The 26875-nt window shown below is 42.5% G+C and overlaps 1 protein-coding gene across 10 annotated transcripts in view; it reads left to right on the top strand.

Moving 5' to 3' along the window:
• MACF1 (microtubule actin crosslinking factor 1) overlaps positions 1-26875 on the top strand; it is a 300927-nt gene that overhangs the window by 206920 nt on the left and 67132 nt on the right. For 7 of the 10 annotated variants that reach the window (XM_072974708.1, XM_072974712.1, XM_072974711.1 and 4 more), the window contains 7 exons: positions 855-972; positions 3993-4055; positions 4675-4916; positions 5722-5851; positions 6542-6741; positions 9253-9748; positions 10454-11925. In XM_072974708.1, the coding sequence (XP_072830809.1) occupies positions 855-972; positions 3993-4055; positions 4675-4916; positions 5722-5851; positions 6542-6741; positions 9253-9748; positions 10454-11925 (2721 nt within the window). The remainder of the gene's footprint in view (positions 1-854; positions 973-3992; positions 4056-4674; positions 4917-5721; positions 5852-6541; positions 6742-9252; positions 9749-10453; positions 11926-26875) is intronic. The other 3 variants (XM_072974710.1, XM_072974715.1, XM_072974714.1) reach the window with 1 other exon arrangement.

Raw genomic sequence — 26875 nt, 5'->3', positions numbered from 1 at the left:
AAGGTTCAGTTGGAAATTAGGCAGCATGAGCTTGCCAGAGGTTCATGGCTCTGTGTCTTTCTCTGCTGCAGTTCTGCAGCTTGAAGTCAAAAGCAAACTTAAATGGATTGTCAGGGAAATTCAGTGTGAGGGAAGGGACTGAAGGCTCAGATGGTGTCCCTGCTTTGAAAGGAGCAGAATTCCACAGGTTAAAGACAACATGACCAGATGCCTTTGTCTTAGAACAGATGCCATTGTCTCCTACGGCTTTCTGTGTGCTTAGCCCTCTGACTTCAAACCCAGTACAAGTTTCCCTTGAAAATGCAAAGTGTAGCCTATAATTCTTTATATTTCTCTACATCTCAATGTCCTCATTTTACCCTCCAATTACTATTTCCTTTTTATTCTTTATACGCACAGTGCTCCCTTTTTCCACCTGGCCAGCTCTTAACTCCAAGCTTTCCTCCCTCTAGGCAGTTTGATGTGTCTCCTTTTGTGCTCAGAGTTGGTGGCTGTCCATACTTCTATAATAGCATTTATCACATTATAAGGCAATTGATAATCTGAGCTCTTGGTTTAGGAACTGTATCATAGTCCTATTTTGTATCCCCAGTGTTTGGCACAATGCCTGGCCTATAGTAAATGCTCAAAAAATATTTAATTGATGAATGAATGAGTGAGAAGTTGCTGAATATTCCAGAATGTCATTCTCCCACACCTTGGCTGGCTAAACCATGATCTTGAAATGGCTAAATAAAGGAGGATGGTTGATTAATGCTTATCAAAACTTTAGGGAGTACATGTAGAACAAGTGTCCCTACTTATAAAGAGAAAGCCTCTAGATACTACATTTTGCCATCTTGTTCTTTAAACAGGATCTCCTAGGTGACTGGGCAAGTAAGGGAACTTTGGTAGAAGAAATCAACTGCAAAGGTACTTCTTTAGAAAATCTCATCATGGAGATCACAGCACCTGATTCCCAAGGCAAGACAGGTGAGTTCAGGCTCTTAAAAATGTGGTGAATAAGCATCATTCTTTTCTTTGGTCTGTAGTGACGACCTTTTACTTAATAAAAGTCAGAATCAAGATTAGATATGAGAACCAAGGGGGTTTCACAAAGCAGTCTTCCCCCTCAAGCTGATCTGTTTTCCCATTTGCTTTATAGCATTGCTCCATTTTGCAAAATCCCTTCCTGTGATGGGAAAAAGTAAAGGGACTAGTTGGCCCACTTAGAACTGTCAAAAGAATGCAGAAGGATTAAAGTAGGATTTCCATCTTGAAGAATTTCTCTCTTTTAAATATGTGGATGGAATGGCTATGTATTAACTTTAAATTGGGGTCAGCCCTGGAGTGTGTAAGTATATCTTGAGAAAAGCTAGATTTTTAGGAGTCAATATTGGTACACTGGGGACTGGCACATTTCTTGGAAGTACATACAAAGACTGTGCCCAGATACATGAATAATCTGTGCCTGCAAATTAAATCTTTCAAACAAAATGCGTTATGAGCTTATAGTCACTTGCTGGCTGTTAATTGGAATCTCATAGGTTTTATTACCAAACTATGTTAATGCATTCCTATAGTCACTTACATAGTAGGGGAAAGGTTATTTTCTTTTTTCTTCTTGAGAATGGCTACTTTCCCGTTGTATCCTAAAGTTTAAAAATCTGTTGGAACGACCCAGAAGTGACAGCATTTCAGGGAATTGGTGATTTTTAAATTCTAACACTTAAACTTCTGAGTTCAGTGATTTATTAGTGTGTGGCTTAACCAGCAGGCAAACCTTTTCTATAAAGGGCCATATGTAAATATTTTAGGCTTGTGGGCCATGTGGTCTCTGTCACACTACACATCTCTGCCATTGTAGCACAAAAGCAGTTATAGATAATATATAAATGAATGGGTGTGGCTGTGTTCCAATAAAACTTTATATACGGAAACAGGCAGAGGGACAGATTTGGCAGGTGGACTAACGTTTTGTGACTCCTGGACTAGATCAGTGGTTATTCAAACTTTTTAAAGTACTAGAATCTTTTTTAAAAATAAATCTCATATAGAACTCTACAATATAAAATAAAAATATTTCGTTGGCATAAATTTCCCTTGTAAGTGGATTTACAGCATTTATCTACTATGAAATCTATCAGTAAGGGATATTGAGACTGTCTTAGTGCATATAAATATTTTAAAAAGAATTTTTGGATGACAGCTTCATTGTTTCATTTATTTCTCTCTTTCTCTCTCTCTCTCTTTTTTTTTTATTTTGGTTGCGTTGTATCCAGAAAATACGGTTCTCACAGATAAATAGTTGTAAATGATAGCACATTTTAAAAGTTCACTTTACAGTATGAACTGTTGAGAATTCTGTTATTACACAGTTCTACCCTGATGAGAGCCTGCACTGAGTAGATGTACCTCAACCTTTTTGTCATTTTATTTAATGTAATACACATGTGCTATGGGTGTTCTTCTTTGTACATGAGTGGACATGTGTAAGTTTGAATATTATAAAGTGCTGGTGGAAAAGCTACAGCTTTTCCCATTAGTGACACTCAAGAAGAAATTTAAATGTGTGTGTAGAGGTGCAGGAGCTACTTTATTTTCCCGCCCAAATCAGCATAAATTGATTGTACCTACTGGTTTAAAATGTGGTGTTCAACATAGTTGAATGTGCATGTTTTATTGCCATTTCTAAGTACTTAGAAATATATTCTGAATATTGAAGTTAAACCAAACATTTACAGAGGCCCTAAAACACCTCCATAAAGTGCTTGGGAACCAGTTTGAAGATCCCTAGCCTTGAGTGCTCTAGAAGGTCTCTTCCATCTCCGGAAAGCCGTCAGTGTTCTGTTGCTTTATGTTCATGTAGCTCTTCTGGTTTCATAAAGAGCTTCCGTACACACTGCCTCACTGCCTCTTGCCAGTAACCCTGTGAGAGATGTCAGCATAGGTCATGTTATTTTCATATCCCAGAGAAGATACTGACGTCTGTCCACAGATTAAGGCTCACATACAGAATTAGTGACAGTCTTGACTAGGACCATCTTCTCCGAATTACTAGTCCAGTTTCTTTTTGGCCGTCATCACACTGCAGTGGAATATCTTTCTGTTTGATCCATTTTTTAATTGAAAGTACAATAATGTTAACATTTAAAAGCTTTTTACAATCAATATTTTCTGATATAACCTTGCACATGACTTCTTCCACAGTGAAATCAGTGCACACGAGAGTTTTATTCTGCCCTTTGAATGTAACCTTATGATCATGACTGTTCTTCATATTTCTGTATCATGTTTACAGTTACGTGATCTAATTTTTACTCACCCAGGATATTCCTGAAACACAAGTCATAAACTTGGGGAGGATATAGGCGAAATCGTAATTAGAAAAAGAACCACAGGCCCTAAACAGAATTTATGGGAATATTTATGAGCCAGATTTATTGGTGCTTAGAATTTCTGTCTTCTGGTGTGAGAAGGGGAGCAGAAAGTCATAAAAGAAAAGACAGGGCATCTTTTGAAACAATATAAGAAGGGCTCTTTTTAATGTCTTTAGTAAAAGAATGCTGCTTTTTTATGTCCTTAATTGTACTTATTATTCATTTTTATTATGTTGAAGAACATTGATGTTAAAGTTGAACCTTTTTGGCTGTATTATGAATCCTCATTCCAAAGTATGTCAAATACCATTCTGAAGATTTAGTGAGTTTACTAATACTTGCTTCAGAAAATTAGGGCAAGATCCAAAGAATTCGAGTTGGAGATTTAAGAAGAGAATTTGGATTTCCTCTAGAAAGGATTAGTAATCGTTACTGCTAAGGAGCTGAAACACCTCCAGCGACACTGTTGCCTGGCAGCTAAAATGATTTGTCTCTTTCCATGAGTATGTTGTCTTGTGCTGTGTTAACTGCCTGACACCTGAGCTTAAAGTGAGTGCCAAAGAACAATCAGTGCCTGTATGTATTCCTAACACGTTTGTCTTGCCCTGTTTGTCTCTCTGTCCTTCTGCTCAGGTTCCATACTGCCCTCTGTAGGAAGCTCTGTAGGCAGTGTAAACGGATACCACACCTGCAAAGGTGAGAATGCCATTTCCAAGTGCCTCTTTGTGGGTGTATTAGGACAGTGTTCATGTTTGCATCTGTGTGTTTCCATGTGTGTGAAGAACTGCTGCCAGGATGGGAGTGAGGGTAAGAATCTGGGCAGAAGCAACCGTGATGTCTTTTTGTTGCTAGCTGGAGGCTAAACAAGTTGGCAGCCAGTGAAATAAATGCACCAAGCAAATAAACTGGACCACCAGATTGGAAGGAAATGTATGCAAATCTTTGCTATACTAGAGGTAGTCTAGTCTAGCCCTCAGCCTCCCAGCTAGGTGACTTCTCTGTAGTTTGAAGAAGAGGAAGTGGAAGAATGCCCCAAATCCTTCCCTCCCTTCACTTTTGCTGCTCCCATGTTTACTTAGCATTTTATTTATACACCTAAGTATATAATGCCAAAAGCAGAAAGCAGATTAATGAGAGCTCTTTTGCTTTTGTATGTATGCAAACAGGAACTTGTATGTGATTTAGCGGGAAGATAATCTCTAGTTCACTAGAAGCAGTAAGAGAGATACTTAATCCTGATGAATAATTTAGTGAGGAGCCAGTGGGGATGCTTGGAGAGCTATTCCCAGTCTGATTTCTGTTTCTGTGATGCTAGATCTGACGGAGATCCAGTGTGACATGTCAGATGTAAACTTGAAATACGAGAAACTTGGGGGAGTACTTCGGGAGCACCAGGAAAGCCTTCAGGCTGTCCTCAGCAGAATGCAGGAAGTTCAGAAGGAGGCAAGCTCAGTGCTGCAGTGGCTGGAATCAAAAGAGGAAGTCCTGAAAGGCATGGGTGCCTCATCATCTCCAACCAAGACAGAGACAGTGAGAGCCCAAGCCGAATCTAACAAGGTGCTGTGGTCACGTTAACTGTATCCCAGACACTAAGAGGAAGGGGCTGTTGTATGAGTGTTCCTGCCTGAGCCCAGGGGCCTGAGAGAGAGACATGGCCAACCACCCAGGCTGTGAGGAGCAGCTTTTTTGACTTTCAAATGATTGATATGCCTAAACTCTCCCAGAGAACTTTCTTACCTATGAAATTAGAAATTGTTATAAATCAGACTGAGCAACAAACAGCAGATCTGTTTGCAGAAGAATAACCCTCCCCAGAAGCATTAGTTCTCTGAAAATGGGATCTCATTTTCTGTGTGATGGTACAAGCCAGGCCATTCTCATCAAAGCACCTTTCCAACTCCGGGAGGGATCTAAGCAGCCATGCTCGCAGTTCATTCTTAAGGTTGACGTGTAAGATTAGGAAAAATGTCAGAAGAAATAAGAAAGTCCTATAAAGATTTTTCACCTCAAATTTTTGTATTCCAGTTGAGCCTAGCATTTAATCTCCCACAGCTGTGTAAACATGCCGTCACTGTCATCATTGTCATCATCAGATCTCGGCACCCTCAGTTTATAGGGATTAGTCATTTTATTATTGGGTTACTAAGGTGTTGTACATAAAAGAAATTCAGATCCTGCCATCTAGATTTTCCTGTTAAATAAAAATTGAAGCAGAAAAGTTAAGTATCTTAAAATCACAAAACAATTCACGAATAGAAGCAGAAGTAGAGCCTATAATTGGCTCCCAGTCTTCCCATCATTTCCTCCCTGCTTGGTTTCCTGTCCAGAAATCTCATGACATATGTGGTGTTCTTTCTCCTAGGCCTTCCTGGCTGAATTGGAACAAAATTCTCCAAAAGTCCAAAATGTAAAGGAAGCCCTGGCTGAATTACTGAAAACATATCCCAACTCGCAAGAAGCAGAAAACTGGAAGAAAGTGCAAGAGGAGCTCAGTACGTTACAGAATCACTAAACTGCTTGTCTTCAAAGCAAATACAGGATTTCAGTACATTCAATAAACAGGGATTATTTTTAGTTAATTTTCATAAGCAAGCAAGAGGGCCAGATAGGGTTAGTGAATAATGAGCCTGATTATGGAAAAAATTTAGAGATTCCGCTCTAAGTGGCAGAAGTTTGGCTTTCTTGGGCAAGTCAGACCAACAATCTGCTGTGACAAAGGGAACATTGATGATAAAAATGAAAAATGGGAAATAATCTAAACATTCAATGAAAGATTTAGATAAATTATGCTGCATTCATAATATTGAACTATAAATGATGTAGATAAATATGTATTGCTATGAAAAATCTCATTGGCATGAACAATGTTCATGATGTAGTAAGTTGAGAAACAGGTTATAAAATAATATGTTTATAGCATAAGATATTTTACATGCATTATGTATATAGTTCTGTGCAATTTTATCTCATGGGTAGTTTCATATAAGCACCACCACAATCAAAATACAAAACTGTTTGTTAATTTAGCTAAGATCAACTGCAGGTTATTTTTAACTTAAGAAAATATTTAAATAATGCTCTAGGGATCATTTCCTCTAGTATATTAGGAACATAATTTAGGGACTAGGCCAGTGGCTGATGAGAATTAAAAAAAAATACATTCTCTCATTTCCTCTCTTCAGATTCCCAGTGGGAAAGGGCTACTGAAGTGACAATGGCTCGGCAAAGGCAGCTGGAGGAATCTGCAAGTCATCTGGCCTGCTTCCAGGCTGCAGAATCCCAGCTCCGGCCCTGGCTGATGGAGAAGGAACTGATGATGGGAGTGCTGGGGCCCCTGTCTATTGACCCCAACATGCTGAATGCACAAAAGCAGCAGGTCCAGGTGAGCAGTATGGCTGAATACTCCAGAGCAAAGAAATCAGAGTCACGTGAACCTGGGTTTGAATGCCACTCTCAACAAGTAGATTTAGATGGCCCTGGACCAGTCATTTAACTTCTCAGAGTCTCCATTTCCTCACTTTAAATGAGATGTTTGTAAGATCTTTATCATGGTTCTTGCTCAAGAGTAAACATTCAATAACTATAGTATTAATATCCTTGGCAGAGGCAGTAGAGTGAGCAGATGTGAGAATCGGAACTTCTGACTAAATGGTAGAACCACATTTTATTTTTAATCCCCAGTGGTAGTGATCCCTTTTGCTTCATGCAATATCATATATCTGCTGGCTTCACTCAAAGATTTTCTGCTGATCAGACCTCAAAAAATTGATTTAAGTACCTCACATCTAGAAGTTTAGGTTAGTTCAATTATGTCATCTCTAGTGTAATTATGCCTAGAACCTTCCTTTATTCTGTATCCTTCCCCAAACTTGTTCTGATTCTTTTCACCACCCACCAAGTACCCTAAGTTAAGGCCTAAGAGTAAGTTTTGAAGGAACACTTTCTTTTAACCCCTGCATCTAATTAATTATCAAGTCCTATTTACTTCAATTATAAATATTTTTTCTAATCCAGTGGTTTTCAAGCTTTTTGATCTCCAAACCATTTTACACTCTTAAAAATTATTGAAGACCCCAAAGAGCTTGTGTTTATCTACTGATATCTAATTGAGATTAACTATATTGAAATTGAAGAATTTTTAAAATATGTATTTGTTAAATAATTTTAAAACAATAGTGATAAAACCATAACATTAACATAAGTAACATTTTTATGAAAAAATAACATTTTCCAAAATGTACAAAATTGCATAAGAGTGGCATTGTTTTATATCTTTGCAAATCTCTTTAATGTCTGGCTTAATGGAATATTCTCATAGATTTTCATGTCTGCCTCTGCATTCAGTCTGTTGTGATATCAGATGTCATGTAGCCTCTGAAAAACCTCTTTGAATATTTGTGAGAGAGTAAGAGTTTTAAAAGGCAGATGACATTTTATTATTATTATGAAAATAGTTTTTACCTCACTGACTTCATGCAAGGGCCTCAGGACTCCCAGAGGCCACCAGACCATAATTTGAGAACCACGGTTCTAAACTCTTCTCCACTCTAAATGCCTTAGGTAGGCTGGATCTCAGGCCTGTACCACTGCAACAACATGCTGAAGGGCTTCTTGGTCTAATTTATCCTCCACACAATTATCAAATCATCCCTTTAAATCATATATCTGAATATATTAAAACACTTCTGTGGCTCTTGGTTTACTATTGGACAAAATTCGAGTACCTGGTGACGTGGTGCATGTGTGGCCTGGTTTGCCTTGCCAGCTTTTCCCCATATACCCAGGCTTCTTCCCACGCCAGATAATGGGTTCTTTCCTGATCACACTGCACTCATATGTCACTATCTCTGTGCCTTTGCTAATCCCAGGCCCTCCTTGAAACCAGCCTCACTCTGTTCACTTGGAGAACTCATGTATTCTTTATAGTATCATCTGTGAAACCTTTCCTGATTTCTCTCTTCTGCTTTTGTCTCCTCTGAGGAATTAACCACCTTTACTTCTTGCTTTCACAGTTCTAAGTTCACATCAGCATTTTATCATTTTTACTTTCATTACATTCTATCATAGTTCATTACTTACACAGCTGTTTTTCCTTGAGGTTGTGTCAAATTTATTTTTATATAGTGTAAGTGCTGAGTACCTTCCATAAGTTTTCTTATGTCACCCTACGACAGCCAAGTGAGTAGTTTACTATCCTCATTTTATAGATGAGAAAGCTGAAATTTGGAGAACTTCTAGAAACATGCCTAAGTTTATACAGCTAGCAAGTGATACAGTCAGGATTTGAACCAGGCTGTCTGACTCCAGAGACCATAATCCCAACTTTTTTGATGAGTGAAACAGTGGGTAGAAAAGAATGGAAGGGAGTGGTACTTGGTTTAAAAAGCAAGTTATTCAGTTGTACTGCATTGTAATGTACAGATTAGATGTGCTGTTGGAACTTCGAGAAAGGAACTAATAAGAAAAGCAGAGGCATTGAGAGTTGAAATGGCAAGCCCAGCCAGTAACGTAGCTGACTCTGGGGACCAGGGTTCCAAGCTCCCAATTCAGAGGCCTAGGTTTTGCCTGACAAAGCTGATGAGCGCCAATCCAGAAAACAAACTTTGGTTTCCCAACCCAGGCCAACCTTATTAACTGATGTTGAAACAGTATAGGGCAAATAAGGAAAAGAAATAAAATAGACACAATCAATGATCCTTTCAAAACAGGTTTTTATTAAGCAATTGTTAAAAGTGATACTGCATTTTCCTGGTAGCCTGGTCCTTGGAGTTTTCTGGTTTATTTTCAGAAGGAGTTGGCACTACTTGGCACAATCCAAAGTCAGTTTTTATTTTGACATTGTTTTTAGACCTGCCTTTTCTCTCTAAACATCTTGGTGTCATTTCTATTACAGTTTATGCTGAAGGAATTTGAAGCACGTAGGCAACAGCATGAGCAGCTGAACGAGGCAGCTCAGGGCATCCTAGCAGGCCCTGGAGATGGCTCTCCATCCACCAGCCAAGTACAGAAGGAACTCCAGAGCATCAATCAGAAGTGGATTGAGCTGACTGACAAACTCAATTCCCGTTCCAGCCAAATTGACCAAGCTATTGTCAAAAGCACCCAGTACCAGGAACTACTCCAGGACTTGTCAGAGAAAGTGAAGGCAGTTGGACAGCGACTGAGTGGCCAGTCAGCCATTAGCACCCAACCTGAAGCTGTGAAGCAGCAATTAGAGGAGACCAGTGAGATTCGATCTGACGTGGAGCAATTAGACCACGAAATTAAGGAGGCACAAACCCTCTGCGATGAACTTTCAGTGCTCATTGGTGAGCAGTACCTCAAGGATGAGCTGAAGAAGCGTTTGGAGACAGTTGCCCTGCCTCTCCAAGGTTTAGAAGACCTTGCAGGTACGTTGGGTGAGGAACACACTGCTGCCATTATCAGTGGCAAGCCAAAAGAAGTCATGGGTTAGTGGTCATCCCAAAAATCTAGGGTGACCTTTAAGTAGCTTTTGGACTCGGAATAGCGTTCCCTTATCCCTTTGTCCAGCTACAGTGAAAATTGCCTTGGTCATTACGCATTGACTGGGCACTAGCAACTTGTGAAGCTTGATTTTATATACCGTAATCCTAGAGATAAGAGTACCCATATAAACTCAGCCAGCAGGTAGAGATTCATGCTCATAGATGTACTTAGAGGTGGAGTTACATACATACTTTGGCTGATAACTCGTTTTCTTTAGACTGTGCAGTTATGCGCGCACACACATACACCATATGTACAAAATTAGAACATGTTCTAGACTTAATTATCATGGCCTTGCACAAAAAATTTTTGTCATTAACTTTTTGCCTCTTTTTCTAGAAACACTTAAGGCTTTTTACCAGCTTAGAAGTTAAAAGTTTGCTTCTGTTACTTAGATCACCTTACAAGGTTGATGTGAGGATTAAATAGGACAGAGTACATGAAGGAGCCTAGCTCCGTGCTTCTTGTATGGTAGGCCCTCAGTTAAGCATGGTTTCCTGTCCCTAAGATAAGCCAGTGTACTCTCAGCTAGCATTTTAGATGCCATGTTCAGACTTGATGATTTAAATTTGATTTTCTCATTTCAGCTGATCGCATGAACAGACTCCAGGCAGCTCTTGCCAGCACCCAGCAGTTCCAGCAAATGTTTGATGAGCTGAGAACCTGGTTGAATGACAGACAAAGCCAGCAAGCGAAAAACTGCCCAATTTCTGCAAAATTGGAGCGGCTACAGTCTCAGCTACAGGAGAACGAAGAGTTTCAGAAGAGCCTTAACCAGCACAGTGGTTCCTATGAGGTGATTGTGGCAGAAGGAGAATCCCTGCTTCTCTCGGTGCCTCCTGGAGAAGAGAAGAAGACTCTACAAAACCAGCTGGTTGAGCTCAAGAGCCACTGGGAAGAGCTTAGCAGAAAAACTGCAGACAGACAAGCCAGGCTCAAGGACTGTCTGCAGAAAGCTCAGAAATACCAGTGGCACGTGGAGGACCTCGTGCCATGGATAGAAGATTGTAAGGCCAAGATGTCTGACTTGCGGGTCACTCTGGACCCCGTGCAGCTGGAGTCCAGTCTCCTGAGATCAAAGGCTATGCTGAGTGAGGTGGAAAAACGTCGCTCTCTGCTGGAAATACTCAACAGCGCTGCTGACATTCTCATCAACTCTTCGGAAACAGATGAGGATGATATTCGGGATGAGAAGGCTAGGATCAACCAGAACATGGATTCCATTACAGAAGAGCTACAGGCCAAAACAGGGTCCCTTGAAGAAATGACTCAGAGGCTCAAGGAGTTCCAGGAAAGCTTTAAGAACATTGAAAAGAAAGTTGAAGGGGCCAAACACCAACTCGAGATCTTTGACGCTCTCGGCTCTCAAGCCTGCAGCAACAAGAACCTGGAGAAGCTGAGAGCCCAGCAGGAAGCGCTGCAAGCCCTGCAGCCGCAGGTGCGCTACCTAAGGGACTTCACTCAGGGCCTCGTGGAGGACGCCCCGGATGGGTCCGATGCTTCCCAGCTTCTGAATCAAGCTGAGGTCGCCCAGCAAGAGTTCCTAGAAGTGAAGCAAAGAGTGAACAGTGGCTGCATGGCAATGGAAAACAAGCTGGAGGGGATCGGCCAGTTTCACTGCCGAGTCCGAGAAATGTTCTCTCAACTGGCAGACCTGGACGATGAGCTTGACGGCATGGGTGCTGTCGGCAGGGACGCTGACAGCCTCCAGTCTCAGATTGAGGACGTCCGGCTGTTCCTCAACAAAATCCAAGCCCTCAAGCTAGACATAGAGGCCTCTGAAGCAGAGTGCCGACAAATGCTGGAGGAAGAGGGGACCCTGGACTTGCTGGGTCTCAAGAGGGAGCTAGAAGCCCTGAACAAACAGTGTGGCAAACTGACGGAGAGGAGTAAAGCTCGCCAGGAGCAGCTGGAGCTGACCCTGGGCCGAGTGGAGGATTTCTACCGGAAACTGAAAGCGCTCAATGACATGACCACAGCGGCCGAGGAGGGAGAGGCCCTCCAGTGGGTCGTGGGGACCGAGGTGGATGTCATCAACCAGCAGTTAGCAGATTTTAAAGTAAGTCCTGCCCTTGTTTTTTAACCTTTTTCTGTCTAATATATGTATTTCTTTTCTTGTAACTGGGAAGCCAATTGAGTAGACATCTTCACTTCTGTCCCTGGTTTCATTCTTCTCACTTCTGTCACCATTAAAGCATACAGTTTGGAGACTAAACAGTCTCTTGGACATCTGGGCAACTGGTCTGGATCTTTTTTATTGTAATTTATTTCAATATGTATGATCAATTAAGGGTATAGAAGGAAATGTCCAAACCTTATTTCTTACTCTTAATAATCTCCTCTTGTGATTTGTTGAAATTTCAAGCTACCTGATTTTATAACAGCAGTGAGTGTGTTTTGAGGGCCCTGTTTTTCAAACTGAGATATGAGAAACCTTAAGCTCATCTTCTTAAAGTATGGGGTTTTTTTCACAGCTTTCGAGGGAAAATTGTTGATGTATTATGAAATAAAATGCAAAATTCTCATGAATTATTAAGACAAAACATGACACTTCAAAGAAATTTTCCACTTGCATCAAGTAGTGCTTGCAACTCCACCCCAGACTCCCCAGGAACACACGGTCCCTGCCTGTGGGGGAGTTTGAGAAGCACCGCCTTAACTGCAGAAGTGTTTTGATTCTTTGCCTGAGTCAGAATTTCCAGTCCTGAGATTTTGCGAGTCTATATTAAAACAGGGGAAGATGAGAGGAGTTGACTCAAAAGTGCGAATTTGCCGGGTTGGGGCTTGGAACTCAGTGCTGGCCGCTGGGTCTTGGCTGTCACTGTATGAGCTTTTCACACCAAGATTTACCTAAAAGTGCCTCGCTCTCCTGCGGGTGACCTGTTTGTTGCTCTTTCCTTCTTGGTGCGTTGAGTAGATTTGGAAAGGATACTTCCATCACTGTGATAATTATTCCCACTTACACAGTAACTAATGCTCCTGCCATAAGAGTTAATTTGTTCTCTCAGAGCCTCTGCCTACCAGGATTCTTTCTGTTAAAAACATGGATGGAAAGATGTTGTTGATGCCAGATCACAGTCATGTGGCCCTGAGAAAGCTCACACGTTTGTAGACAAGATCCAGGTGTAGAAAGGTGACTGTTTCAGAAGGGCCTCTCTAGCTAAGGGGATAGATATTCAGTACCAAGGTGGGACGCTGGCTGAAGACCCCCTTCCAGTGTTTGGAGACAGTGCAGTTTGGAGCAACGCAAGTCATCGTACTTGGGATCCTTGAGACACTGGGTAAAGAAAGGGTCTGTGGAGAAAGTTCAAACCCATTAGCCCAGGTGTTTTCTTCTGGGAAACGCCCACACCTGTTCCAGTGGCAGGGCGGCCTCTCCTGCTTCACCACAAATGCTTCTCTTTCCTCTTCCGTGGTTAAGCCTTTCCCTGCAGGCATGCTTCATTTATCTCATTTACTCGGATCCGGGTTCTTAGAATTAACAGTCTAACCAACTAAATGAGTTTTCTAGAAAACTGAAGCTTATCCCTTGAGGCTCCAAAATAGTTTTATGAAACTAGATTCTGGTTTATGTGAGAGTTATTTTAACTTTTATTTGCCTAATTTTCTAAACATTATATTGTGCATCAGTTTTTCTTTATGAGTGCAGGTTAACATTACTAAAAAGATTATGCTGTTCTCTACTATAGTGGTATCCTCAAGGGCCTGAGAGACATTTGGGGCTGCTCTGTATTAAATGTTCCTAAATTACCGTGCAGATTGAGTTCTGTATTGAAGGCCTTGCTTAGGTCCTCTAATTGCTGTACTGGTTGGATTGGGTATTTGTGTGTGTATAAACATGGCAGGGGTACTTTCCGTTTTTTTCCCCCATCACCCTGATATCGGGTATTATTTCTTACTGCTGTTGCTTTCCCAGCTGTTACTGGGTCTGCCTTGAGCAGTCTGTCCCTTCCTTCTGATCTTCAGTGAGCTAGAAAATGAAGTAAACAAGCCTGTTTAAATTACATTAAATTTGACTAAAATTTAAAAAGAGAGAACACAGGCAGGCATATATAGTGTTTGGATTTGAGGACAAGTAACTGTTTCCTTTCGTTTAATCTTTGGTTTCTAGAGACATTCTGAATTTTGATGTTGCTGGAAGATTTTAAGAAATGACTAGACGTTACCCTATTTTATTTGTATCCCAGCATGTAGTCTAGCAGCGCTCAGGGGTTCAGTAGCTGCTTAGATGCTTCTTACAGCAGACTTATTTCACTGATTTCTAAGACGCCTCCCACCACCACTACTGCGGATGTGAAGGCTGGGACCAGATACTGATCAGCTGGTCACCTGTAGTGTGTTTATCTGCACAGAACTGGTGTTGACAAGGCAAGGCCGGAAGTGAGAGAAAGAGGATGGTGAAGCTGGGTACCCTGCTTGTGTCCTCCTCAGGGTGGGGATGCAGATCAGAAGCCTGGTTCCACAGGTCCACCTTATAAAGTCAAGGGCTTTGGGAAGAGTTTTTGCCTCCTCCCAACAAGGGTCTTAAGTCAGGAGGGGAGGAGCACAGTCCTGGCTGATGTCATGCTGAGCTCAGGGGAAGCGAAAACAATGAGAGGGGGAAAGTCCCCTAGAGACTGAGTAAAGGGAAGGTCCTTTTGGACCCATTCTGAGGACTGAGTCATTTTCATGATCTGAGCCTTTAGTTCCTGGGTTAATGTTCTCTGTAGTCCAGCGGTAGACCAGATGCATACAGTGTGACTCTGCTTTCAGATTCAAATTGTTTTCAATAAGGAAAGTTCAGAGATGAAGATAAAGAGTTAAAAACAGCATTAGCTTTAAGTCTTGAACCCTTTCTTTTTATAATGGGATCATGTTATCAGCACGGAATCTGCTGAAGAGAATAAGGTATAAATCTGTGAGATGGAAGCACAGGGCTGTGCTTTGACCTAGCTCACTCCCCTGGATGGTCGGAAAAGGCAGATGAGTCAGGTCTGTGGAGAACCCTGGGCTCACTTGGGACTGTGCAATAGAAAGGCTGTTAGCCTGTGGGAGAAATTATTTTCTCCTGAAATGAACATGAAAAACCAAGTCATTATTCCTAGGAAAGGCTTTTCCCTCAATTTCTTCTGAATAATTGATGGAAACTGGTCAGCCAGCGAGGACCTTTCAGATGGGTGAAAAGAGTCCTTTCCCACTAAACAGGCAAAGACCCCCAGCCTTCTGAGTTGGGCGCCTTCCTGGGTTCAGCTCTCTGTTGAAAGTAGAAACGAAGAAGCCATTCCAGAAATCACAGATGAGAATATTGAGTGTGTTTTCAGAAAACTGGAAGGAAAAGACTGGCTAATCTCTTCAGGAAATTCCGTTTTCCTGAACAAGAGTCTCTGATTATTGAGGAAAAGGGATTGTATATACATTCACAAGACTAACAAGAAAGGAGGGACCTTTATTTCACTGAAAGAATTCCCCTAGGGTGACCTTCCTAGTAAGGCAAGAAAAAGACTCAAAATTTGCAGAAGAAATCTGTGAAGTCTCTTGCTAACAGGAGGCTTTCCTCATTTTGAAATTCCGTGTGTAGGTTTTGTAATCAAGAACTGAGATCATTCTGAGTCTTACACCAGCCCCTCCCTCACACCCCCATCACAAACCACGCTGGCTTCTCAGTCAGGAAGCATGTGGAGGTTTTGGTTTTGGTGGCTGTGGGTGAGGCAGCTGGCTTCCTTAGGGCTCCTCTCAGTCCCGCTTCAGGTTGAGCAGAGCCCAGGATCCGGGACTGCGAACACTTGCAGCGCCTGGCTGGAGACCTCTATCCTACTGTGAAGCCAGAGCAAGAAAGCCCCATAAACCTCTTCATTTTATATTTTTATTTTTTTATTTTTTTTGCCTCACAGAAAGCAAGGTTAGGCTTCCCTGTGCAAACATGTGAACACTCAAGGAGGCCAGGGCCTGCTGCGGAGCTGAGTGACTGCCAGTTTGCACAAAGATGCTCACTCCTTCCTTTCAATAATTACGAAGATGGTATCAGCTCATCTGCATCTTTGCCGGTTAGATTTATCAGAGAAGAAAGCAAACAAGAGGCCAGCATTAACTGCCTGCCCTTGGAGAGAAAGGGAATTACACGTGGTGTGACTTGTCTGTCACCTGAGGTTTAGGTACCTCCTGCTTTGCAGCAGCCAAGATAAGATGGGTAGACACCCCACCACCACCACCCACCATCCCTGCCTTGTGCTGACCCTTGGCCAGTCTTGGGTTTGGTTTTGTTCTGTTCTGTTCTTTTCTTTTCTTTTCTTTCTTTCTTTCTTCCTTAAACAAGGCTACTCCAATAGGAATTACTGGGGTGCAAGGAAGTAAAGAATGTCCTAGAACAGGGTTAGTTGGGCTGGATAATTCTTTATTGTGGGAACCATCCTGTGCATTGCAGGATGTTTAGAAGCATCCCTGATCTCCACCCACTAGATGCCAGTAGCAACCCTTCCCCAGTGTGACAACCAGAAATGCCTCTAGACATTGCCACATGTCCCCTAGAAAGCAAAACTTCCCTCAGTTGAGAACCAGTGCCCTGGGAGAAAAGTGCCATCTCTGTGTGGGAAAGTGAGGGCTTAGTTGGAAAGGTGCTTGTTGATTGAGTTAAATATTTATGCAGCGAGCCGCCTTCTGGTAATCTGATTATGACTGTGTCATAGCAACAACTGCCTGTAAATCAGCCTTGCTCTAGGCCAGGCCCTGAGTTCTTTATTTTTGCTGGTGCTAATCTGTGTCTGGTTTAAAAACCTCCTCGTCACTTTTCCTGGCATCTGCAGTTTCTTTTGCGTAGAGTTGTTGATGCAGGTGTTCGGTTGATGGAGCGTTTCTGTGGAGAAGAGGAACTTCCTTTGTGGAAATACTTGAGGGAACGTCCTTGTTCTGTGCCTTTAAAGGGAGACTACAGTCTGTCAGTTGTTCTCAGCCCAGGAGCTCACAGTTCGGGCTGCTGATATTTATAACCCTTCTGTGACCACCCTCCCTCTGCCCGCACCCCCCTCCCTGCATAGAATTCCAGTGCTCTGTAATAATCCTCTCCACCCGCACTGTAGCATCTGGGTGGGGAGAAGGTGAAGGAGCTTTTAAGATCCTTCAGTTTGCTTTGTGTTGAACTTCTTCCAGCCCCATTTTAAAGTATCGCCATTAGTATTTTAAATATCAGCAACACAAGCAAAATCCCAGGATTGCAACTGTTACATCATCTCAAAGGAGCCTCACACCTCAGTGAAAGTAGTAAAATCAAATGGAAGGGCATCAAGAAAGTGTTGATAGATTTCACTAAAATCTGTCTGGAAATTTCGATAGCAAAGACTGATTTTAAAGCAACAAACGAATATATCTTCAACCAGCAGGAAGGACTGAGTGAGAGAGACTGAGCAGTTTGATTTGAGTTTACTGAAATGCTTCATATGTAGTATCAGCATGTGGTGTTTGCAACTAAGATTCATCATATGAAACGTGTGTCCGGAAAAACTAGAATTTACACTATGCGGAACGTATGTTTATTATTGAGTTTGGATTAGAGGACATGGTTGGAATAAGCACAGACTTGCAGAATGGAGCTGTTTCTCGCTGGGTCTAGAAATGTGTGGTAAGTGGTCTCAGCCTTAGCCTTGGTCCTGGGCACTTTCCAGCTAGCTGGCTGGCACACGAGTCATGAGCATTGAGCCTCTAGGAAGTTCAATGAGCTGCTTTGAAGGGCACGTTGTTGTTAGAGGTGGTTTCCCAGGAATAAAATCAGTCCCACAGGGAGTCACGTCAGGTCATTGCACCAAAGAGTCACTGCACCAAAGGGCTATCTCCTGCCAGACGGACTCTTCCCAAGTCTCAGCTGTCCCGGTTGGAAAAACCTAGCTATGGGGAGAATGTGCTCCCTCCCCACCTTCCTTAATACTTTGCCCCTGCCACTACCGAGTGCTTTTCAAATACCAGCCTCTGGTATTGGCTCTGGCAGATTAATGGGATGCACTTATTCCCTGGGCCTTCACAGGCTGTTTTCCTACCATCAGTACTGTGATTTGAAATGTATACCTTTCAGAACTTTGGCCACCCAGGAATGAGAATGAGTGCTGCAAGGTGATGGTCCATGGATCCTTCTGTGGGGTTTAGGAGGAAGGGGCTCCGTATTCCTTTCAGTCCATCCTCTCTGAGCACTTGCTCTTTGCCAGTCCTTGTGGTGAGAGCTGGGATCTCAGATGGTCTCTAGTTAACCGTGTAGTATGAGAAACAGGCACAAAGAATTGTGGTGGTGGTGATGTAGGGGCAAGAACAGCAGGAGAGACTTAAGTCTAAACGATCTCCAGTCCTAACCACCACCACCCCCTGCAATAAATCAGACATTTAAAATCCCAGTTGCAGAAAAGAAAACTGAGATTTGAAAGCATTAAAGTAACTTGTTTAAGTCCCATAGCAAATAAATGATAGAGCTGGGGTTGGAAAGATCTGTTTGGCACCAAAGCTTTTGCTTGACCAGTGGCTCTCTCTGGGGGTGGGGGGAGCAGTTTTGGTCCTCGGGGGACATTTGACAGTGTCTAGAGACATTTTTTTATTGTCATGGCTAGGGAGGCTGCTGCTGGCATCTTGTGGGTGCTGCTAAACTTCCCATAATACTCAAGATAGCCTCTTACAGCAAAGAATTATTCAGCCTACTTATAGAAAGACAGGGGATTTGATATTTTATGCTCTTCAGATTCCATGACAAGTAAGAGTTAAGTGATGAAATAGTTCCATTGTCTGAGGGAAGCATGGTTTTCCTCCCTTTTTTCAAAATTTAGTTAGGAACAATGTTGCTTCTGAGAGTGACTTACGCAAATTAGTTGGATCAGTTGGATCTTGGTGAACTAATTTGAGTAAGCGGCTAAAGAATTCTCTCCATGTTTGACCAGTCCCCACCCCACCCTGCCTGCCACAGGGCTCCTGCTGTGGAAGTCAATCAGCTGTGTATCTCAAGCTGCTTCCTGTAGGGTGTGTTATGGAATGGCATCAGCCCTGCACCAGCTGGGAGTACTGATCTCAGTGTGATTTTATCAGACTGTCTCTTTTGAGCCTTGCTATTTGGAACAAAGGATCCTCCGTTAGGAATGCCGGCAGCTAGTGTGATTGGACAGCCAGCGTGTACGCACATGGTTCCCACGGAAAAAACAAACATAAATTATGCTGCAGCCTTCTAAAACCTGGGCCTCCAAGGTGGTTTTCCCTTAGCTTCTGTCTGGGTTCACCCTTCTTTCTGTGAGTGCCTATCACTCCCCCAGATCACTGCAGGAGCCATCTGATCTGACGGATTAAGTGGTGGCATCCTTCAGAACTGGTCTGTATCTGTGCCTCCACTCTTTTTCTTCTCCAGTCTTAGAAACTGCGTTTTTCAAACTCCACTATCTTTCCAGTCTTGTTTTCCTGTATAGACCATTCCATTGACTTATCCCAAACACTCCTTATTCATTTTACCTATTTGATTTTTAGCCACACCTAGAGGCTCAACTGCAGGTCCCATATCGCCACAAAACCTTCTGGATCCCCTCCAGCTCACTGTTTCTCCTGTTCTCCTAAGTCACTTAATATGTGTAACTCATTTGGCCTTTATCATATACTACCTAATTCTGGCATTTTCTGATTATGTGCATTGTCCTGTCTCATCTCAATATATCCATCTTTGTGTCCCTCAGAGTAGTTAGCATATGGGTATACATATAGTTGGAGATTAGTGAGTTTTTGACTGATTGGGTGAATGCTCTTTATTTCTCATAAGCCATGTGAGCTCTAGGATTCAAAATGCTGTCTACTCTGTAACACTTGAGGCAAATCCTTGTGTGTCCTGAAAAATTCTAATCCTAGCCTGGATTCTTCACCTCTCCATCTTGCCTCTGAGCTCCCTTCTTTCTCTACTGGTTAGCATATTTTAAAGGAACACAATTTCATTTCAGTAGTAGCCTGAACAAAGCAAAACTAAGAAATTTGCTACTTCAGATGCACTTGAAGAAAGCCAGGTTCTGAAATACTGTCTTGTAATTACTCTCTACTTTAGAGTCCTTGTCATTTACTCAACTAGTTGACAGCAAGAAGAGTCTTCATACTTCATTCAGCTTGCCATAGTGAGAAAAACTACATGCGAGTTTGAGTCAGAAATATCCAGCCTTGAATTCTGGCTCTATCATTTACTAGCTGAGTGACCTTGGGGGAAATTACTTAACCTCTCTGTATAGTTATTTCAACTATAAAATGTGAACCATGATAAATCCTGCCTTTAGAGTTTTTATGAATATTAAATGAATTGATGTAGATGAAAACACTAGGCATATATTAAGTGCTCAATAAATGATAGTATCCTTTTGTTTTAAAAAAAAGTTTATCTAGACACACAAATTAGAATATTATGAAATCTTTTTAATAAGGAAAGTTATTCCTCTTGTGCCTCCAGATGATCATTCTCCAGAAGACTTGATCTAAGCCCCAGCACTAGATTAGATTAGCTCTTTTTCTTCTTGGAAAAATGGGAATTATGAAGATAAAGTAAAATTAGTGTGATGACAGCAGTGAAACAGGTGGATGGACAAAAGAGCCTTCCCAAGCCGTTTTTCCTGGGGAACAAATGTTGTTTCCAACCCTCGACCAGTAATACACAGGCAGGTTTAGGTCATGACTCCTTAACACAGCTTTAAATATACTGTATGTACACATACATGCTATACATGGTTATTAATTTATTCATTCCTTTATATCAGAATTCCACAGCCAGCAAGTTTCTCTGAGACCATTCTGACCTTGGCTTATGTGCTCTACAAATCAGTATTATTTTCATATCATTAACCAGAATTAACCAGAAGCCATTACCAGCTCTGTGACTTCCCCAGTCACTCAGAGTTACCCAGCAGATCAGCTTTAATGATTCCAGGGTCCTTGGCCTAATTAGCTTTTAGCATGGCCTATGTTATCTTCCTCTGTTGCCATACAATGGCAACTACCAAGTCAGCATCTTTGAGACAGATACCTCTTAACATTAATCAATCTTTAATTAAAACATTGAGATGTGAGGGGGGAAAATATCAGCTTAATTTCAGAGGAAGCAGCTTAAAAACACAGATAGAATTAATCTCTCTGCCAAGCATGTATACCAGATCAAGATGTTTTACAGAAAAAGCTTTCAGCAGATACCTGTTACTGATATTTGGTTATGTGTATATTGAGTCAGGGGAAGAAGAAGATAAGAATTCAAAGAAATTGAACCTATCTTAGGTCTTCTCCAGCTTGAATTCATTGCATCCATTCGAGTGAACCATTTAATATACCTCTCATCTTGCAATTCACTCCCAGCAGAAGAGCTCTGATTTTGGTCTAATTCTTTAAACTCAAACCTAAGTTTTTTGTGAACAATGATAGGAATTGCTTTACTAACAAAATGAAAGAGAGTTTTCAAAAATCTCTTGCCTCTGAATTACTTATTTTACCTCTTTTTCTAATACTGGAGAGAGGACCTCTACAGCAAGATTCCTTGGAGAATCAACCTAGGGTCCTGTTTCATAGAAACAGCCAAGCAACTTTATGAAGTTACTTTGTGAAAGTTGTGAAGTCATGATGACCTAGCATTGGAAAGACGACTCTCAGTGTTAAGTGAAAGCCTGCATGGTCACTTTCTCAAGAAAGCCTCCCCTGAACCTCCAGGCCACATCGGGCCCTTGACGCATTCTCTCATAGCACTGTTTGCTTTTCTTTCAGAGTACTTATTGCAGTTGAACTAAAATGAATGTCTGTCTCCTTTACTAGAACGTAGCCTCCTAACCACATCTTACCCATCACTCCCTCCCTTAGTGTCTGGCAGAATTTAGGACACATAGTAGACCCCAATAAATATTTGTTAAACAAATGAAAAAAAATCAAGTCCTTATGAAATTGCTTCCCTTAAGAGAATGGAAAGAGGAGTCCAAAGACACAAAGGAAGACTGGCTAGAAAGGTAGCATCAGGATCGCACAGTGTCCTGGAGGCCACAAGCAGAGTCTCAGGAAGAGCGGATTGATACTTTCTCACTACTGCTTATCCTGAACCCCCTATAATCTGATCCAGCCCCCCTCCCTGCACTGAAACTGTTCTCTTGGAAGTACTCACTGACATCCTAGCTGCCAAGTCTAGTGGCCTTGCCTAACTTTTGTCTTCCTCATTCATTATGCAGCACTTAACATCAGACCTTCTTTCCCAAAACCCTCCTGCCCATTTACTTCCTGACACTCTGCTCTCTCCGTTCTCTTCTCGGGCTGCTCTTCTGCTTTCTGTTTTGGTTTGTCTTCCTTCCCAACATGTGGTTCCTGAAATCCTGTCATCTGCCCTCTTCTCTCTCACTATGCTCAACCCCAGGCTGTCCCACCCCTCGCTGTTCTGTGGGAAAAGATTTCCACATCTGTATCTGCACCCTGAACTTCAGTCTTGCTGGGCACCTCCACACATGGTGGGTAGCCTTTGAGAACGTCACACTCAGTATGCTCTGCATTGAATGTGTTATCTCCTTTGGTATTTCCTTCCTCCCTGCTGCTGTTTTACAATACTGCTCTGCCTCCAGTCATCCAATCCTACAGCATTATTTAAAATTTATTTTCCTCTTAACCTCTACCTTCTATCTTGTCAGTTGCAAAGTCCAAATAGTTTGCCTCTGTGATTTCTTTCACAGCCCCTTCCTCATTTTCACGAGTCCAGGCTTTCATTACCTGTTGCCTAAACTGTGTGATCTTTCCAGGTGCTTATTCTACCTTCAGTCTTCATCTACACTCTATTCTATACATACTGATACCAATGCAGTTATCAGCAGATCTAAGCTCAAATCTTAAGAGCCTGGGTGTTTAATAGCTATGTTTCTTTAGACAAGTAAGTTTATCATCCCAAGCCTCATTTACAAATTAAGGATTTGGATTTTTGTAGTGCGATATATTAAGTAACAGTTGAATGAGCAGCCAGTCCCAAATTCTTAGGAAACTTTCCACACATCACTCAGTAACTCTCATGACCCCTTGGTAGGTTAAATATAAGTAAATCTTGCTGTAGTAATGGTGTTCTGAATAAAGCATAAGTTCATGCTTGGCATCCAACGGCCTTGGTGCTACTTTCCATTCTGACCTTTCGTTTGTTCCTTGCATACACTCTGTAATATAAACCACGGAAGTGTTGAATTTGCTTCTTTGGGGTCCCTATGTCTTTAGGTTTCCCGTTTCCAGTTCTTCATTTAGAAATCTGTGTCTTCACCATTTCTGTATATCCAAATCCTAATGAGTAAATGTGATTCCCTACATAAAGCCTTCCCCAAACCCCCTACCTCCCACTCTTCTGTCAGGTCTTTTCTCACTTGCAAAGCCCTATGTTTTCGTCATCACCACCGTCTTGGGGAGTGGCTAAAAAGGGATTAATACATTGTCTTTTGGAAAGTCTGCAGGCAGGAAAGGGCTTACAGGGGTCATGAGAGTTCCTGCAGAGTGTGTGGAAAGTTTTCTCATGGGTTCAGGGAAACACAAGAGCTCAAATAGCATCAAAACCCTTAGTATCCCATTTAAAACAAGTTTCCTATCATGCGGCATTGCTTAATGAGCCATTTTGTAGCCATCTTTATGTAATAAAAGGGTGGTAGTGACTGACGCCCAGCAGGTACAAACTAATACAAACTAATACTGTGGAGTTTCCACTTGCCACTAAATAAACGCTTGTAAAGTCTAGAGAGCCTAAGATGAAAGGCAGTTTGTAGATTTAAAATGTGCAAGATCCAACCAGTCTTCTGTATCCTCCTCCAGTCAGCCCTAATCTTTCGAGAGAGAGAGAAGTGGATGAAAAGGCATTATAGAATCTGAGGAAGTGTGGATCTGGGGTCTCCAGATTTTCCTAGGAGGCTGGTGGTTTAAGTCTGAAGCAGACAAAGGCAGAGGGCCAGGCCCAAAATTTCGAAAGGGAGCTGTGCTGGGGTGTTAGGAGACCCCACCTTGATGTTTTAATTAGGAGACAGCAGGAAGGGCCAGACTTTTCTTTCTTTTAAGTTCACCAAAGGAAAATCTGACACCAAATTTTGTTCTTAGCAATTTCAAAATGAGTAGAGATTTCTTTGAACTCTGTAATCAACCAACTGGAAACTAATTTGAAATTTGGCTTCAGCACATATATTGGTGTTAAGGGAGTAGGGGAAGCATCCAAAGAGGTTCCCTGGAGCTCCCTGTCCTTCTCTTTTATTTTTTGTACTTCTTTTTTAAAACTTTACACACAGCATGTGAAATGAACAGATGCTTTTTTTTTTTTTTTTTTTTTTTGGTTGTTGGAGCTATCAGGGTAATGAGAAGTTGAAGGCTGTATCAGGTATTTATTTCAGTCACTGAGATGGCTATTGGCAGAGTTCCACATACCAAAACTAAGGAGAAACTCATGAACAGATAGAAAATAAGACACGGAGGAAAGAAACCTTTTGCTGCCTTTCTTTCTAAACACAAACTGATTTTTAAAAAAGCAAAGCAATGTTTCTGGCGGGGTGGCGATGGTGTGCAGGAGGAATTGGTTGACTTTATGTAATCCTTTCTATAAGGCTATCTTTGAACTGTAGGGAGATTTATCTGTAATAGTCTCCTAACACGCTAGTCAGAGAGGGTGTGACTTAAGCTGCTAAGTAATTTGAATCTGAATTTCATAGTTGCTAAAATGTTCCACTTATTTATTTGTATTATAATAATGGAGCACTGGTGAGAGTGGTGAGAATAAGGTAGATAGGTGTGGGAGGGATTAAAAACAGATTGAATTGATTGGCAGCTGACTTGATGAGGAAACAGGAAAGGAATTTCTGGCCATGAGGTCTGTGATTCCACATCAAGATCATTCTTTATAATAGAATAACCACCCACCCTTAGTCCAGAGCCAGAATTCCTCAGATTCTTCCAACCAGAGGGCCCCTGGCACACTAAACAGTCTCTTATGATATCTGAACACATAAGTGAGTGTATTTGGCCAGGGGAGATTTGCTAATGAAATTGATCTTGGGTTTTTCCAGTTGTAGTTAATAATTAAATGAAAATTAAAACTCAGATTCTCTGAAATTAAGTTAAGTATCAGATCTGTAGAGTTAATCAAGCCTTCCGATCACAGTGCATTAGAGTTGAAAGAGACCTTAAAATTCATCTTGAACACACTGATAGAGGACTTGTAAACCTCTCGTCAAATCTCTGCCAAGTGATTGCTTGAATTTCTGCTCAGACACCTCCAGGGTCAGGAAAGTCATCCTTTTAAGGGACACCCTATTCTTTGAATAGCTGTGAGAAAGCTCTTTGTTGCTTTGAAATCTGCCCTTGGATCTCAGTGTGCCAGCTTAAAGAGACATCCAGAACAAGCTTCCATCCTCCCACATCCCAGTGCTTTAGATACTTCATGTTCATATTTGCCTAGAACTTTCTCTAGGTCAATCATCCTTGGTTCTTTCTGCTATTTGTTCCTCAGAGAACAGGGTTTCTAGTGTCTTGCAGTGTAGGACCAGGAGGACTCAGGATTCTAGGGCAGCTCTTTTAAAAGTTTTAGAACTAAAAGATAGTAAAGTAAGAGAGGCTGTCAAGACGATCTAGTCTGCACCCCCACCCCCCGTTTAGTTTACAGATGAATAGAGAATCTTTTGGATTTGAGTGGGCAGAAATTGATCAGCAGCCTCTTTGGAAGTGAGAAATGAAGTGTAAAACATTTTGCTAGTGAAAGGTCTTTTAGTTGCTTAATTCTGATCACAGGCTTCAGCTGACACCTCATTTTTGCCAAGGACCTCTCTGGCTCCCTAAGTGAGCCTAAGCTCAGCTCAGGGTTTCACTGCCAGATCTCCATACACCAATGATTGGCTTCACTTACTGTTTGTGTAAAGGATGGAAATAACTTTTCCGTAAGTTTTACCATCTATATTGACCACATGGTTCAACAGATTCTGAAATTTTAATAGACTTTCTTTTGTTCCTTCATAAAAACCAGAAAATGACCATCACAAAGGGAGCAGAGTATTGCACCCCTTCATAAATGCAGCTTCCTCTGGTGGACAGTTTCCTGGGTTGCCCTTTGTACTTTCTTTGTTTAATGGTCACCAGGTGACTAGATGGCTTTTCTGAAAGCCAAAAAGCTGTGGACGGGACTGTGGGCCACTTTTCTCTAACATTTTCCATCTTGAGGCTTGAAATACAGACCCATGCTTTTCAGCTGGCCCCAAGGAGCTCAGGTTTCTTTGGGTGTGCCCAGCAATAAAGGAGCCCAGGTGTTTGGGCGTAGGGCAGTGCTGCCTCTATCTCCGCTGCCGCTACCCCCGACCCCTCCCCCCCGCCACAATTTTCTATTCTTCAGCCATCAACACCATTTGGGTCTGTGGGCAAAGAAATCCTGGTGGGGGGATGGACCAAGACCTGATGTACGTCAGAAGCGGGAAAGAGAAGGTGCCTGGAGTGTATCCAATAACTTGGTAGGAATTCAAGTGCCGGGTTTAAGGCTGGAGTGTTCTTGGGCCCGGCAGGGGGGCGCTAAAGGTGACATTGGAGGAACTAGGGACACCCCTTTGGCAGCAGAGCTGGAGCCGGAAGCGATACAAGCGGCATCGCTACCCTGCGGGCAGATGGGGCCCCGAGTGGCCCTTGCCTGAACAGGCTGGGTAGGGGGTGGCGGGGGTGCCCCTTCTGGGTTCGCTCGCCCTTGGGCTAGGAGCCCGGTCGGTCGGGACGCGGCGGGGGCGGCGGGGGCCGGGCCAGCAGGAGGAGGGCGGGGCTTTCCTTTGTCAGGGGATTTGCGCGGCGCGGCCGAGACTCGCGCGGGTGCTGCTCCCCGCCCCTCGCCCTCTCGGGAGGCGGGGCTCTCCCTCCGGCCTAGGGGGCGCGGTGGGCGTGGGCCTGTGAGCCGAGCGGCAGGCGCCTGGCTCCGTCGCCCCGAGCCGCGCAGAAGCCCCTCCTTCGGTTCCTCGGCCTCCAATCCCCTCCGCCGCCCCCTCTCTCCGGCTTGGGCCGCTCCTCGCCCCGGCTCCGCCCCCGCCCTCCTCCCCTGGCTCTCCGCG

The sequence above is a fragment of the Vicugna pacos genome, chromosome 13 (assembly GCF_048564905.1).
Source record: "Vicugna pacos chromosome 13, VicPac4, whole genome shotgun sequence".
NCBI lineage: Eukaryota > Metazoa > Chordata > Mammalia > Artiodactyla > Camelidae > Vicugna > Vicugna pacos.
This window is presented reverse-complemented; position numbering and strand designations above follow the sequence as displayed.